The sequence below is a fragment of the Mustela nigripes genome, chromosome X, assembly GCF_022355385.1.
Source record: "Mustela nigripes isolate SB6536 chromosome X, MUSNIG.SB6536, whole genome shotgun sequence".
Classification (NCBI taxonomy): Eukaryota; Metazoa; Chordata; class Mammalia; order Carnivora; family Mustelidae; genus Mustela; species Mustela nigripes.
The window spans coordinates 104,849,351-104,866,999 of record NC_081575.1 but is presented as its reverse complement, the minus strand read 5'-3'; the positions used below and the strand labels follow the sequence as shown (position 1 = coordinate 104,866,999).

General features: G+C 39.4%; 1 protein-coding gene across 2 annotated transcripts in view; it reads right to left on the bottom strand.

The window, feature by feature from the left end:
• Window positions 1-15,868, bottom strand: part of KLHL15 (kelch like family member 15) — a 31,767-nt gene extending 15,899 nt beyond the window's left edge. For both annotated transcript variants that reach the window (XM_059386135.1, XM_059386136.1), the window contains exons 1-2: window positions 15,781-15,868; window positions 2,403-3,114 (exon numbers count right to left, since the gene is read on the bottom strand). In XM_059386135.1, coding sequence (XP_059242118.1) covers window positions 2,403-3,107 — 705 coding nt within the window. In that variant the 5' untranslated portion in view covers window positions 3,108-3,114; window positions 15,781-15,868. The remainder of the gene's footprint in view (window positions 1-2,402; window positions 3,115-15,780) is intronic.
• Window positions 15,869-17,649: the final 1,781 nt, after the last annotated feature.

Genomic DNA, 17,649 nt, shown 5'->3' with positions numbered 1-17,649 from the left:
TATGGGTGATCATTCCACTATTCTTTCATTTAATGTTTAGAAAGTCATAGGAAGTTTTAATAATTTAAAGCTAAAAATAAAATGTGCCTATCAATATTGTTTTTCTAAATTTCAGCAAATAGGATAAAACCACAAATCGAAACTGCCTACGCTTTTCCCTATGTAGATTCTCATACTAAAAAAGGACCAGCACAGATGTAACATGTCTTTATTTCTGTGCCCTTTCTGGCAGTGTGCATATATAATGGATATTAAAATGGCTTTGTTTGAGACCTGCAGCACACTAAGTAAAGGAAAAATGGATGGGCCCTCTTTTCAAGGGAGCTCAAAATAGTATGGTGCAAAATAGTTCAAATTCTTATTTCCCAACCCAATTTTCCATTTAAGTTTGGTTTATGAAGTTTTATTTCTAGAGATAAGCTCTCAAAAATGTTTCTCAACATTCAGAAAGCCAATGTATGTTAACAATGTATGTTAAACTCTATTGGAAATAAAATAGAAGAGAAAGCCACAGAGTACTATGATAAACAGTAACTCTCATACATCACTAAGACAAGAATCACTGACTACTTTCCATTGATCTTACCAGTATTACTAAAATAAAACTGAAAGATTTCTAAATTACAAAAAAACAAAGCTCCCTCTTTGGCCAGGGCCTTATGAAGTTTTCCTTAGAAATTAACTCAAGAAGGAAGCCTTAACATTTTTATTCTGAGGAGATCTACCCAATCCTGGGCCAGTGGTGAATAATCACATCCTATGCTACAGAAGCAAACAAAATCCATCAGAAGGTACATGAGATGTTTCATGTAATTTACAAAACTACCCGATGGTATTAACTTTCATTTCAGCCACTGTCACTACTGACCACCTTGAACTGGTAATTAGAACATAAAAAGGCTCAGCACTCAGCAATTAAAAATCATTTACTGCTAACAATTATCCATTATATTGTCCCACAGAAGGAGAAATTTTATTTCTTATTTCACCAGTACTTCCATCTAGACTAAAGTTGGAGTGTTTTGTTTAAGCCATGGGAGAGCATTTGCATTTAGTGCATAAAGACAAAACAGAATTCCCCAGAGAAAGAGAACAATAAAAACATTAGTAAGGAAAAAAATCGTTATCAGAGACAAATGATTGACATAGTTGACGTGGGGCCGATTATCACCCAACAAAAAGTAATTAAGCAATGTATTCTTTAGTTTCAGTTATTTCTGCCAGATCCAGTGCATTCTGAGAATAAAGATAAAAATCCCATAAAGTTGGGTTCTCTATTAAAAGTATAAGTTAATGATATTTCACAGCATTTCGGGGGGGGGGGGGACATGCCAGACTGCTGAGTGTTATCTGCAGGGGCAAATCTGTTTATTTTTCAAACGGTGTAAACAACCCTCCTTTGCAAATATTATATTTTTATCACCACGTGTGGTAACTAAAGCTAAAGAACTATTTAACATGAAGGGTGTTGAACCAAAGCTTTAAGTGTGCTTTCTAGAAAGAGGAAAAGATGCAAGAGGTAAACAGAGCCCCAGAGGTAACCGTATGATTAGAAACCAATTAAGTTAAGCAATTACTGAAACTGCTTTCTCTCCTTTTGGCAAGAAAAGATCATAAGTGAAGACTCTGATATAAAAATGAAAGATGCTTGCGTGCAAAAAGGGCAAGGCTGTTTTGGAGAAAGACTATTTTTCAAACAACAGAACTGTTACATGGTAAAATGTGCACAGGGCTGTTTGATCAACGTTGACAGAGGATTTATAGTCTATTTAGTTAGAAATGCCAAAACAATGGTTTTAGACATAAACATGTTTTCATGGTTAAATTTAGTTAGTATTCATAGTGAAACGGGAAAAACAGAACTACTTAAGCATAGGGAAGAAACAACTAGGTAAGGGTAGAGAAGCATCACCACTAGGGCCTATTGCTTTTCAAGAACTATTTTATGTTTACTCACTACATTTTAGAGGAATACAAAACTACATTAATGTACATCATTCAAAACTACAAAAACTCCTCTCAACTCTAATTTCTGCATGTATTACTTAAATTAATTTTTAAAAACGGAGCTAACCTGACCCAATTCAGATTTAATTACTTTGTGAAAAGAAAGAAAAGCTAAAGCAAACTTGGAATATTTTGGATTAAATAATTATGCTTCAACTTTAAAAGTACTTTTAAAACAAAACTACTCTACTTACCTACCTGGTTCTTCTTTCCCCCACAAAATGTATTTTTAAAAACCTAAATGTACAAGCTACAACACATTAGACTGCTTATCCACTAACTATTCTTATAAACTATTCTTTTTAGCTCCTGACCAAGCCTGGGAATCTGACCTATAAAGACATACTGCCTCAACTAAATGGTGGGTCCTGTCTGTTGCTTTCAAATGCACTAACCTTCTCAAAAACACTGGATGGGGTCATCAAACAAAACCTGATGTTCTGAATGATGGTATCGGTATGTCTCCAGCGTCTTCTATCATGCCGCAGCCAAGACTGCACAGCCTCGTACAGCTCTATCTCTGGGAACCTGCTCAGATGATCATTATCCAAATAAGACATGAGCTTCTCAAAGCTCAGATAAGACAGGAAGTCAGGTCTGGACATGAGTGGCACAAAGTTGTCTAGCAGAAAGGCGTCCAACTTCTCCCTGACTCCCTCGATGTTTACACCAAAATCATCTAAGAGTCTCATAATTTCTGCACAATTTTCTAAGCAGATTTTTGCTAATAGAAAAGAGCAGCAGAACTTCACCACTTCTATAAGTTGAACATACATGGCAGCCTGAAGGATCTCATGAACAGTATTCATACTCAGTTCTATAGTTCCATAATACATAAATTGAAGGACGTGGCTGAAACCAGTAGCAGTTAGACCTTTTAAATGAATTTTGTCCTGATCTCGCTCCCTCATGTCTGCAGTAAACATAATTCTGAAGTAATCACTCTGGGTGGCCAAGAGTGCTTTATGGGCCTGGAACTGATGATCTTCAATAACCAGAGTGACATCAAGAAGCAATCCCTCCTCATACAGTGCTCTGAACCCGGCAGAGACACTGGTGTCATGGATGGAGGAACAGAATCCTTCCACGTCCCCTGCCATGAATCACCTGGAAAAAAGGTAATCAAAGAAAACTGTGTTAATCATTTCCATGCATTATTAACTTAAGAGCTTAAACAATTTTTCATAATTATCTCAATTCCACTGCCTAAGTCTTAAATGTACAAGCCCTTTGGGAGAAGACAACCTAAAGGTTTACAGGCTAATGTTTTTGGCTTCCCTACCTGGGGAAAAAGTCTATTACGTATCGATCAAACGATGGCAAATTGTTAACTCACAAATAATATATGCCTAGCCCACTGATTTTACACTGTTCACCAAACATATTTCACTATCTCCCCAAATTATCAACACAAAAAGGATTTGTCAGCCAAATGCTAAATTATGAGAAAAAGCAACAAAAAAGAAATCAACCCAAAAAGTACCACTGTTGACCTTGAAAAAACCTAGGAACTTACCCAAAGGAAATAATCAGATAAATATGCCAAACTGTACACACATGATTTTTCTTTCTAGCCTTACTTATAATAAAGAACTGGAAAATATTCAAAAGCCCAACAACAGAGTATATGAAGTAAATGTGGTATAGTTCTCTAATGGAGTACTGTAACAACTAAAAACGATGGCAGAAATCTACCTATTCTGACAAAGGATGTTTATTAGGTATTGTTACGTGAAAAAAGCAATGAAGCAGACAACTGCAGTTTACTTGGAGCATTTTCCAAAATTAAATACACACATGTATGTTGAGATAAGAAAACGTCTGGAGGAACAGATACCAAAATGATATCCTCGGGTAGTAAGATTTCAAGAAACTGAGATTTACCCCCTTCTCTTTTTTACTTACCTCATTAACCTTATTGTAAAAAAAAAACAATGATCACATATTATTTATATATTTAAAATATAAATATGTAAATTTTTGAAAGGAATGAAAGCACATTTTTGCATATCAGAGAAATGAAGCCAAGAGAATGGAATGATAATTAGATCTTCTAGGGCAGAATAAACTAATTGAGTTTATTAGACTGTTTCTGAAGCAAAGTAATTTTCTCCTTTTCACACGACTACTCTCCTTTCCACCCTGCCGGCCAGGCCAAGGGCCACTTATCTTCTCCTCTCATCCTTCCCAGCTCCGGGGCCTCCTCCCATCCCCAATTCCCTCCCTACCCTTTTCGTCTGTGCCCTGTGGAACCTTGGGTCAGAGTAAACAAACTCCCCTACCAGCTCCTGCTGGTCGCAAAGTTTTCTCCACAGTCTGATTTAAACATAAAAAAAAATCCTCTTCTGTAGCTTATTAAGCCTACCTTCTAAGCCTTCTTTTAGGTTTCTACTGTCCTTTTTCTAAAACATGGCCTTTCGCTCAGATAGAAATCTATCTTCTACTGCTCCTGGTCACTGATCACATACCCACATCCTCACCAATGACTCTCGCCCCCATGTTCATGGACAACCTTGGCACCCGGCTAAGGCTCCTGTTCTCCACCTTTTCAATGCTCACATAAGATCACTCGTACAAAACCCACAAAGTCTAACTTCCTTGGCCACCTCAACTCCTACAACCTCCCCCCTGACTCCATTTTAAAACCGTGTTCCCCTACCTGCTAGAACGCACCACAATCTAAAACCGGTTACCATCTAAAATCTCAACTGTCAACTTTTCATTCTGGCTTAACCTTCATCTCTCTTTTCACTTGGCCTATCAATCCCAAACTTTACTTTCTGTCCTTCTCCTGCATAGACCTTCTAGTATCCGACCCAATCTCCCAAGTGCTTTCCTTTCCGGTCTCCCCCACTCTATCACCATTACCTCCTCCTTTACTTGCCATAAGAGCGTCTCGGTGTGTGCCAGGCATTGTGGTAGGCATGGAGGTGTCTTTCGGGAATCCCTCCCGCACCCTGGATTTGGCAGAGGCCTCCGATGTGGCAATGAAAAGGCAGCTTCCATGGCCATGCTAAAAGCACTACTTCTCCACCCTAGTGAGTAAGCTATCACTGTATTTTTCTACTTTGTTTCATCAATATGTTATCTGTGACACCCTATGTTTAATTTCGTGACCTATTAACCCAGCAGTTATTAATTCAGCAGTTATCCCAGTCTAAAGTCATCTTTAAGAAAATCCTTTGTTAGCAAGAAAAATGTCTGAAAGGATAATAGAACATAATGTTAAAAACGGTTATCTCAGGATGGTAGAATATTAAGCAGTTCTAATTTGTTACCTTTTGCTAAACTGTGTTTTCTAATCTCCCTGCCACAAAAGTGTACTATTGTTTTTGAAATTTCATTTCTAAAAATCTCATTTTAAAAACTGGAATTTCATTTTAAAAATTAAAGGTTTAAAATAAAAAATTTTTTTAAAAATTGAAGGTTTAAAAAAAACCCTTTAATTGCCAAATCCAATGATTAGATACTGGCCCCTATTTCTCAGAATCCTTCTGCAGTATGACTTCCTCCCGTGGCTCATCACTTGCTCTGTTTCAGGATACTATTTCAATTGTCTTTCTATTCCTGGGCTGCTTACTTCTGAAATCTCCTCCCTGGACTCATGTTCTCAGACCTTTTCTCTTCTCATCTAAACACTGTGTCTCCTTAAATGACTTCATTTAAACCCAGGGTTTCTCCTATTACCCACCTCTACCCATACCTTGACCACCTCTGTCCCAGTGGTGAATGGTCCGCTAGATACTTAGTGCCCCCCCACTGGGATCTCAAAATCATGTCTAAAAGTAGTCATAATTCTACCTTCTCCCAATCAGTTCTTTCTTCTGTATTCCCCATCTTACCAAGAGGCATCCTAGGTGCTCTTGTCCCGGTTTGTCCCTAACTTACCTTCAAGTATTACTGATTAAATGACATAGTATGTTTACTTACCTAAGGCAGCAAAATATGCATAAGGTGAAATTATTATCAAGTTTTTTTTATTAGTACTCCATTAATTCAAAAGCTATACTTTCATTTTGGAAAGGCAGAACACAAGAGGGCTGTTTATCATTTGGAAAAGAGATATAAAATATTTTAGACTCTGCAAGCAATGCTTGGCAGAACAACTTTACTAATACATTCAAGATTAAAGTAAGCTAGTAGGATTTTTTTTCCTGAATTATTTTTTAAAGGTAAAATTAGAATTAGAGCTTAGAATTTTCCAAGTGATATGAGGCATCTGTACACAACTGAGCACTGGGAACAAAAGGAACATCATACAGTGTGGTATCTGAATAATCAAACATTATGGTTAATAGAGGACTACTCACATCACATTAACGATCAATTTTCAGAATAACTGGAATTAAAAAAACACAGTAAGTTAAACCGATAAAATATTTGATATTTCATTATCTTTCTCAGGATCACCAATTAGCACTCTAACATCAGTCAAGATATTGGTCACATTTAATGAAGATTCAGCAGTACAAGACTGGACATTAGCATTCATATACTTGAGAGTAGACTACTTTGTCTTTTATTAATCTGTTATTTTGATAGTGCCTAAAATACCATATATTTCACTCCTTGTCAAAGTGACCCTCTCTATTCAACAGCTGTCACTATCAGATTAGGTCTCAAACAGCTATCATTTACCTTTCTGAAAAAGGTTCCATCTAAAGGAAATTTTTAAAAAAAGATACTATGATGCAGTAAACATAGAGGTACATAGATCTTTTTGAATTCATGCTTTCAGTTTTCTTTGGGTAAATACCCAGAAGTGGAATTACTGGGTCATATGGTAATTCTATTTTTAATTTTTTGCAAAACCCCCATACTGTTTTCCACAATGGCTGTACCAATCTGCAATAGCCAAAATATGGAAGCAACCTAAGTGTCTACTGACTGATGAATGCATAAAGAATGTGGAGTTATACATAATACATATATAGAACACACACACACACACACACGGAATAATACTCAGCCATAAAAACGGGAAAAAAGAAATCTTGCCATTTGCAACAAGATGGATGGACCTAGAGAGTATAATGCCAAGTAAAGTAAGTCAGAAAGACAGATATCATATGATTTCACTAATATGCAGAATTTTAAAAACAAATGAACAAGGAAAAAGAGACAACAGACTCTTAAACACAGAGAACAAACTGGTGGTTGCCAGAGGGGAAGCTGGTGGGGGGAATGGGTGAAAAAAAGAGGATGAAGAGTACACTTCTCTTGATGAACACTGAGAAATGTATAAAATTGTTCAATCACTATATTGTATACCTGAAACCAATATACACCTCTATGTTAATGGTACTTGAATTAAAAAAAAATTTTTTTTAAAGGAGAAACCATGCTTTCTCAAAAGCAGCAATCTAGGTTCCAGATACTTACTATGGCAGAATCATCACAGGGCAAAGAAGCAAGGGGGGGTGGGGAAGGAGAATGACTGGTAAACTGGGAGTCAAAAGATCCTAAAAATACAGCACCCATTCGTATTCCTCTGGGCACCCAGCCCACTAAGGGGGACTCCAAGTAGGCCAGCTTCCCCGCTGTGATCCTGTCCAGTCACATAAGGTCAGATTGGGGTGGGAAACAGGCATCAAGATGAACTCTCTCTTGTCAAGAATTTAGAAAAGGGGAAAAGAGAGGCACACCGACCGTGTATGACTAGGACTAGAAGATGTCGAAGAGCAGCTGTGGGCACCAACTTCTGCTTGCCATGCTGGCTTGGCTATCAGAGAAAGCCAGTGAACTGAGAAAGAAGAATAAAGCGAAGACAAGAGGACAGGGAGTGCTCCCCAATGCCCTCATTTTTCCCGCTGCTAGGCCCAGCTCTATTCCTGTCCCCGGATTCTAAAAGAAATCCTTCCATGCTTAGAATAAATTCCAATTTTACTACCTTAGGTGGGTTTTTTCCTTCGTATTATAATCAAGATCCCTGACTAATGTGTTTTAGAACAGAAATTCTATACTTTAAGTTACTCAAACCTTCTTGGTCTTATATGTGTACATCTAAAACTGAGAACATTGAACATGATGAATTCAAAATTTTGTCATAAAACTCTCACTTATTCTCCTCCAGAGGTATAATGCACTTAATGCGGGCATGCAGACTAAATAAACTATAGTTATTTCTCAAGTCTTAGCAATGCGCATTTGTCAAATTTACTTGATCTAAATTGACTCTTAAAACTAATTTGTGGTAGCTGGAACATATCAGTTAACTTTTTTTCTACATGAAAAAGCTTGGTGCATCTATCAATAAGACTAACAGCTTTAGAGCAGCAAAAGTATTTTACATTTTAATGGGAAGCATGTGTATAAGTATAAAATAGTAAAATACTCAGTGATTAACTGACCAACATTTAATCTCTAAATGGAAGTAGTGAGTTAAGAGTCCAGGTGTTGGGGACGCCTGGGTGGCTCAGTTGGTTAAGCAGCTGCCTTCGGCTCAGGTCATGATCCCAGCATCCTGGGATCGAGTCCCACATCAGGCTCCTTGCTCTGCAGGGAGCCTGCTTCTCCCTCTGACTCTGCCTTCCACTCTGTCTGCCTGTGCTCGCTCTCGCTCGCTCTCTCTGACAAATAAATAAAATCTTAAAAAAAAAAAAAAAGAGTCCAGGTGTTGGAGTAAGGTGCCATGTTTGAATCCCGGGTCTGCCTCTTACCAGCTATGACCTTGGGGCAAGCTATTTACTCTCTCTGTGCTCTGATGTCCTGATCTGTATAAAGTGACATCAATATCAACAGAACCTTCCTTATAGGTGGCTGTGAGGATTACATGAATGACTACACGTAAAGACTTGAGACCAGTATGTGGCATTTAAGGACACCCTAATGTTAGGGCTTATTATGCCCTTTCTGTTGGTGTTACTGGAACCAGTATAACAGACCTGACCCTTTAAGAGTCCTGTTGTCTCTGGAAAAACCCTTCTCCTTAGCCATAGCATTTCCTTCAAACCCCAACCTGTCTTTATCAACTCTAACTTGATAAAGACACTAGGGCTGAGGGGTGAAATTTTTCAAGGTCATGCAACTAGTTAGATAAAATTAGAATTTGATTTGCAAAAAATACAAAGAAACTTGTATTCTGTTGGAAAGAGCAAAACTTTGGAGATTAAGAGTGCTCACTAGTACTTACCACTGCGTGACCTGGAGAATTTCAGTTAACTTCCTGACTTTAGTTTCCATCCATCCACACATTAGGAATTATCACCACCACCTTATTACTGAGTTGTGGTGGTGATTAAACGAATTTGCTTAAATGCCTAGCCCAGAGCAAGGCCCTCCACCAGAGGTCACTCAATTTTGGCTTCCACTGTCCAACTCTTGCCTATTTATCATTCACAAAACCAAAGGAACTTGATACCCCTCAAAATCACCTCTACAGATCCCACACCTCCCTAGGGTTTATCACAATTTAAGTTTAGAAGAGAGTAGATGTAATGGTAGTTAAAACCCTGGACTTCATTTTGTAATGGCATTATTTTCCATATTTTCTCATCACACAAGTATAATTTTCTAGCTTTTATGGGCTCTTCAAGTTTTTCTGCCCTAACCAGAGTACCCACTCTCTACATTTGTCCTGTTCAATACACAAGGTCTATGGAGCCCTTGAAATGTGTCTAGTCCAAACTGACATGTGCTGTTAAATATAAAATGGATGCCAGAAAAAAAAATGGATGCCAGATTTTGAAGAGCTAGTACAAAAAAGAAAGGGTTAGTTATCTCATTGTACAAAATGTTGTACTGATCACATATTGAAGTAGTATTTTGGATACAGTGGGTTAAATAAGATATGTTAAAAGTAATCTCATCTATTTTTGACTTAAAAAAAACCCAGTGACTATGAGAAAATTTAAAATTACATTTATCTTGTATTATATTCTATTGGACACCACAAATCAACAAAATCAATGCTTAAGGCATCAAACAACCAAACTTACAAATGAACACTTGAAACAAAACCACCTTGTTCACAATCCATACCCTGGAAGCTACCAAAAAAGAAGAAAAAAAAAGTGAGGCTTAAATTAAAATAAAAACACAAAACACACGTAGAAGCAAATTAAAATATTAATTAGAAAAAGGAAAGTGTAAGAATAAAAAAAACATAAAAACTTATGCATAAGAATAAATAAAATCTTAAAAAAAACTTATGCATAAGAATTCTGTAAGAATTACAGCAAATTATGGAATAAGTAAATAATTAAAAAATAAATCACTGTAAAACTAAGCTCAAATAAGAACTATAAATCAATGAGAACTGGTGAAAAAAACCCATTAAGGGGTTTTGAGAAGAGAGATTTACTAACATACAAAATGTTCAATGTACAAAAATTCTGTATCCTCACTTTTCAGAAACAGATCATCAGATTAAAGGAAATCATGGTTTATAAACCCACATATGTATATATTCTACATTTGGCTTTACAATGTTAAATGGAAGATTTTTTCCAAAGCAGGACCAACTTAAACTAGTGACAAGACATACACTACTAGGAAAGAAATATTGAAGAGTTTGCCTTGTTTCATTAACTTGGCACTGATTTAAAAAAAAAAAAAAAGCCTCATATTTTCTACGCATAAGAATGATTAGTATAGGGGCGCCTGTGTGGCTTAGAGGGTTAAGCCTCTGCCCTCGGCTCAGGTCATGATCTCAGGGTCCTGGGATCGAGCCCTGCATCGGGCTCTCTGCTGAGTGGGAAGCCTGCTTCCCCTTCTCTCTCTGCCCACCTCCCTACTTGTGATCTGTCAAATAAATAAATAAAAATAAAAATAATTTTTTAAAAAGAATGATTAGTATAGCACTTTCCAAAGTGTAATCCAGGGACAAATGGGGTCCTTATCCTCTAAAAGGATTCCACAAAGTCTATTTCACAAAAACTATTTTCACAGTAATAATTTTAGAAGTTGTTTTTTTCACTTTCATTCTCTCAGTGTTTTCCAGAAGCTACACATGTGATATGGTAACAGATTAAATGCAGAAGCTGATAAGAAGCCCATTGTCTTCCATTAAGTCAGATATTAATCAGATTTGCAAAAAGGTAAAAATTAGATCTTCACACCAAGTTTTGTATGGTTTGGAAAACATTTTTGTCAAAAATGCTATTTGGGACGCCTGGGTGGCTCAGTTGGTTAAGCAGCTGCCTTCGGCTCAGGTCATGATCCCAGCGTCCTGGGATCGAGTCCCACATCGGGCTCCTTGCTCCGCAGGGAGCCTGCTTCTCCCTCTGACTCTGCCTTCCACTCTGTCTGCCTGTGCTCGTGTTCACTCCCTCTCTCTCTGACAAATAAATAAATAAAATCTTTAAAAAAAAAAAAAAAAAAAAATGCTATTTAATGTGTAATGGGTTTAATATTCCAGTTTTAATTTATATTATAATAAATATAAACAGATACAACCCACACAAACAAAAGCTCTTTAGGATCTCCAAAATTTTTAAGAGAATAATGAAGTCTTGAGACCAAAAGGTTTGAGTACTACTGATGGTATGATCAAGAGATCAATGACAACACACGCATATACACAAAACATACTCTTCCTACCTCTGCCCTGGAAGCCTATTACTGCTATTTATATCACAGAAATTTCTAACAGTTCAAACTCTCTAGTGACCAGTAAAGAAAGAAGTCTGGTGGGGGTAAAATTGGACAGGAAATTAAAGGCAAAGAAATTAAATGCTTCCTTTTCAGTTAGAAGGCTGCCATTCTGATTTGAAGGCAAAATTCTAGGCAATTAAATAGAAGATGTTTCAAAATTAAGGTCCATGTTTATGCCATAAGCATTAATGCTTTCACATTCCTCCCAAAGGTCCTTCAAAACTCATACAAAATCCTAACTCATTTGAAACAAAAGCTAGATTCTCAGCTTATACTTATTTTCAATGAAAAGTTTAAATTATTTCATACTACCTTCATGCTTAAACTGGTAGATTACCAAAGTTGGTGCCTAATGCAGAAAATCCCATACTCACACACTGAAAAGAAAATGCAAGGCTTACTATGGATAAAAATAGAATTAATTTCTGAGTCATAAAGTTTCTCACCATTTCTGTAACTTATAAAGAAAAAAATCTAAGTTCGGCAATCTCAAAGTGGCTAACTTCTCAATCTAAAAGGCAAGAAAATTTTAAAAACAGACTCACTGTATTAGCTATATTAGCAGTCATTTTACTCTTGGATACACTATTCAGATTGAGAAACAACTCAATTTTAATATGGGAGGAAAGGCTGCACAACTTTAATTTGTTTAATACTGGAAATTCTTTCTTGTCTATCTAAATGTTTTTATAACTCAGTACCAAATTGCAAATGACTGTTTAAGCTTTTAGGAAGGCTCCAGCCCCAGGTTGGCACCTATCATCTAAATTACTTCACTTTTCAGGTATGTTTAGCATTTAATCGTTCTATAATACAAGAAACCTTGCAAGAAAAAAAAAAATCACTCCTGCTTCAATGCTATTTTTTCATCAGAAGATTTTCATTTAATGCTCCTCTGCCTATTCCTCAGTACGAACAGTAGTAGTCCAAGAGTGATGTCATGGAAAACAGCTTCCCTAGCCTTTAGAGATTGGATCCAGTGAGAATTCTAGGAAAAGCCTCTATTGGGGAATAAAACCCCAAATCTTCTAAGTTATATCCTAACAAGAAATCATCAACATTATAATGTTAACATTCTAGTTCTCTATAAGAATTATACAATCAAACTAAATCTTTCATAAGGTCTTGATGTTCTGATACAGATTTACTGCAAATCTTTAAATGATGTAAAATCATTAACTAAACTCAATGATTTTATCAGAGACAAAGGAATAAATTTTCTATCTGTTCTTATATGTTTCAATGATTCAGCCAGATGAGCCTTATATTAAATACAGAGTACCCTGCCTTTTCCAGCTTCTTCCAAAGTAAAATTTCTAATTCTGAAAATGCCTTCCACTTTTGGACCAGTAGCAGTACAACATATATCCACAACGAGATGAACCATGAGAGCCCCTCCAACGATTCTTAAGATGGTAATAATAATTATCTCCTATTACTCTCCCCCCTCATTCACCATGCCCCAGATACACTGGCCTCTTGAGCTGTTTCTTGAAAACAAGCCACACACCCAACTTAAGGCTTCTACACTTGCTGTTCCCTTTGCCTGGATTACTACATTCCCAGATATATACGGTTCCCTTCAAGTCTACTCCAGTGGCATCTCAAGTGAGGCCTTCCCCAAACCCCATCTTTGAAAACAAAACAAAACAAAAAAACCAAAAACCTCACCCACCCCCCACAACCAGAAATCCTCACTTTCCCTTTCTGCTTTATTTTTTTCTACAGTATATTGAAATAGAGAATAGAGATAACAGGCTCTTTTTTTCTTAATTAGTTTGCTTTTTATGTTTTTTTTTCAGTTTTGCTTTGACTGTTGTATCCCTCACAACCTAGAAATAACAGCACTTGGCACGTAATAGGTGCTTAATAAATATTTGTTGGATGAAGAGATCAATTTAATTTTCATGACACTCCATGTTCTGTAACCCTCCTTGATTTAAAGATGAGAAGAATCAAAAGCTCACAGAGGTTAAGGAACTTGCCCCAGGCTATGAGTCTTAAGTGGTAGAGTTGGGGTCCATTCCACTTCTGATCATGTGTGTTTAACCAGTATCCTACAATGCTTCACCAATGACTCTTTCATTTCTCTTCAATAAAAAACCCCACACCAACTACAGTATTCCAGTTCAGAGGACACATATGCTAATAAATTAATTCAACCCCTCAAACTAAATATTCATTCTTCTCCCAGCTAATGTTATTAACTCTTAAAATATTTACAAGGTGAATGGCAAGCTGACAAGGCCAACTAATTTTGGGGGCCCAAGCGAAATGAAAGTTTGGGTTCCTTATCCTAAAGCAGGAAAAAAATGTTGTTAAAGGTACTAGAATAAAAAGGTTTCTCCTTTCTTCTGTGGTCTCTCTTGACTTGTCATGTTGTTTTTTTATTTGTGGTTTAATGCATTCTAAGTGAAGAAAAATTAAAAGTTTAAATTAGCATGAATTTTACCATTCACCTTTATATTACACAATGCCAGTTTTAAATGCAGATTATTACACCAACTTCAGGGCCCTTTTGAACACCCATGAAGCCAAGCCAGCCCTGGTTCCAAGATTTTAGACCCAGGTAACCCAAATCAAGGCAGAGAGAAGGTCAAACCTTGAAACTCCCAATAAAGCAGTGATTTGCCAAAATTTTATCTTTAAGACAAACGATAAGCCCATTTTATAAAAGCTAGCACATTAAGATAGGCTCTTCCATTTGCTAATTTAATCGTGCCTGCTTATATTACTCTGCCTTTTTATAAAACACAAAAGCATACTCGAAAAAAAACTGGTATTGGGTTATAAATAAAACATTTCAGAAAAAACTCAGAAAACCATTTGCTGGCTAAAATAATAATATACTAAAAAAATGCTTCTTTTTCACTTTTTGTGGACCATTTTTAAGCCAAATCATACTACATTTTTGATGTACCTAGTAGGAATGATTCCATACTGATCTGTTACACACATATATTAGTTCTGACAAATAATAAATCCAATTTCTCAAACCACAAATACTTACTCTTCTATTATTCCTAAGTTACATCAGCAGTAGAGTGCAAATTAACACCAATTCCCACTGAAAAACTGGCTCTAAGCACCTACTAAGTGCTGTGAGGATTTAAAAAGAGAATTATATAAACACTATTACATTGTCGAAAAGTTGAAAATTTCTATGCATTTCTAGATCTGGTAAGAATTACAGAAATCTGAATCCATTTATAAGCTCTTCAAAAACAATTTTCAAATTAGTAGAGATATTCAGGCATCCTGTTCTCTAGACATGAAAAAAAAGCATTAAATTAGAGTATATATCTTAAAAGCATTTTCTAAGTTACCATTAAATCAGGTCAACAAAAATAAATATAAATTCGGAAAATATAGAAGACTAGACATTAAATACTCCAAGTGAGAAAAAGAGCATAAGAGGCCTAGAAAAATGAAAAGCAAATAACTACAGTAACGTTAAATTTGAATTAAAGAATACCGTTATTTAAATAAGCAGTTAGCATTTCGTAGGAAGAAGGCCAAGCAACGTGACTATTATATATCCAGTCGATTCGCAGCACTGCTTCGCTATTCCGTACTTATTGCTTATACTTATAATACAGGGGAAAAAAAAGAGGCAGCAACAGTTAGCCACTACAACATTAACCACTCTGGCAAAGGTTACTTAAAAAATCGCTTTGCATTTTTACAACACTTTACATCTATAGGTTATTTTCACATATATGACCTCATATAGTCCTCTCTACCCTGTGATGTGGCTGGCTATTACTGCCTAGATTTCATAGATAAGAAACCGATGTTCGGTAAGCGATTTTCTCAGCGTCACCCAGTCGAACCCAGACCTTCTGATTCCACGTTTTATGCCTCGCATTTCGCATAGTTCTATTTCAGGCATAAACAGAATTTTTAAAGGGGAGGAACGGGTTAGGGAGAAAATAATCATGGTACCTGCAGCTGTGTGCTGCAAAAAATGGCTGAATTATGCTTCTTCCGTTTTTCCCCCCCCCTCCTTGAAAAAAAATTATATTTCAAACAATTTAAGTAAACTCAAATTAGGTCCCGGCGTCTACCAAATGTTTGACTCGGGTCTGTGCAGAAAACGCTACCGAACCCGTGCCCAGCGCGGGGCCGCGGACGAAGCCCGGGCTCCTGCAGGCCGGAGGGCCAGGGGCGGCTACGCACCTCGGGGGTCTGTCCAACCTCTAGTGGACGGCAGTCTGCATCAGGAAGAAGCGGGCCGGCGGGCCGGGCGGTGGGCGGTCGGGCGCCGGGATGGCACTCGGCAGGCTCCTCGAACCTCTACAAGGGGCCGCTCCCGGGCCGGGCCGGGGCACTCCGGCTGGGGGCGAGTCTGGGCGCCTGCGGGCCCCTCGGAACCAGTCCTGGGAAAGAAGACAGTGCTGAGTCGCGAGTCGAGACAGTCGGGCTCGGCGTAAGGCGGCGCGGCGTCGGGGCCGGGCCCGGCCTTGCCAACGCCAGGGGCCTCGCGGCGCCTGGCGGGGCTCGGCCGGAGGGCCGACTCGGGGCCACGGGCGGGGGAAAGGGCTGGGGGGCCGCGGGCAGCGGCAGAAGAACCGGCAGCAGCAGCGTCGACGACGGCGTCTCCGGGCTTCTGCCCCGAAGCGCGCCGAGCCTTAGGATCACCCACGCCGGGGGTGGAGGAAGGCGGGAAAGGGGCGGGCAAGGGGCGGAGCGTGCGAGGCCACGAGCCAGGGGCCGCTCCGGGCCGCGCGCCCCCTGCGGGCCGCGGGAGCCGCCCGGGGCCGGCCCAGGGAGGCGGGGCCCGCCGGCAGGGGGCTCCATGCGCCGTCGTCGCAACGCGGAAACCTGCCACGCGGGTAGGGAGGTCGAAGGGCGGGAAGACGAGAGTTGGAAAGCAGGCCTCGGAGGCGTCCTCGGCCCCCATCGGCGCCTCGAGGGGGCCCGTGCGCGGGCCGCGGCCCGGAGGGTGTTTACCTTCCCCCTGGTCGAGCGCCAATGCCGCCATGTTTCAGCCAGCGCGCGTCACTTCCGGCGCTGGGGGAGCGGGAGCGGGTGTGGGAGTGGGGTGGGGGCAGGGCTGTCCCACGCCCGCGGGGCCCCACGTTCAAGCCGGCCACGCCGGCGGGCCCCACCGAGGGAATAATGCGGCCGGGCGCTGCTCTGCGGGCCCGGCCGAACGCGCTTTCCCTCGTGGCGTCGCCGTCGGGGCTGGGAACGCTCGGCGGTGCTCGTCTCCGCGCTGCGGTCCCGCTTAGTCTACGCGAGCGGTGGGCTAAAGCTATAGCGGTGCGCCCACCCTGGACAAGTTGAGGATTGGGACGCCCGGAAAATGTCATTTTGCATCTTAAACACCGCGGTGGGGTTGGGGTGGAGGAATCTGCGACGACGGGCGGGAAGCCTTGCCATAGCTACCTGTTATAAAATTGACTACATCTGCGCCAAATGACATCATTTTTGTAAGGCAATTTGCAGGGGGTTATTGCGTCATAGTTCCACTTGGCTTATTACACAACGATTACACGTTTCGGAAATGCATTTCCCAGAGGTGGGAAAATTCATAGAAAACGGCATGTCTGCACCACACAGAAATGTCGGATCTAAAAACGCTGTTCTATTTGCGTCAAAATAAGATGGCAAGAACGAACATTCAGAGAGCAGCGATTTGGGGGGTGGCTATTCTTTTTAAGTAAATCAGCTGTAGAATTCTAGCTAATGCTTTTAAAACGCCGCCTTTCTTGATTTAAAAATATTAAAACACTATAGGACTGTTCTGTAAATTTGTTATTGTGAAATCAATCTCTTTGTGAGAAAAATGTGAATGACAGAAATACACAGCTGGAGGCCAGTGGTTCTACAGCTAACCTTAAATTAAGCCATCCGTTGCCCATTTCTAATCCTAAACTGAGGAATTTCTCCTACCCCAACCCCCCCCCCATCCCCCGCCGCCATTTTCTCTCTAGACCAATATCCTGATGAATTTACAGTGAGGTGTGTGGCTAAAAGCGATCATTATCTCTTTCTAGCAAACTTGAACATGTCATGTTTCCCAAGAGGCCAAGATAGCACACG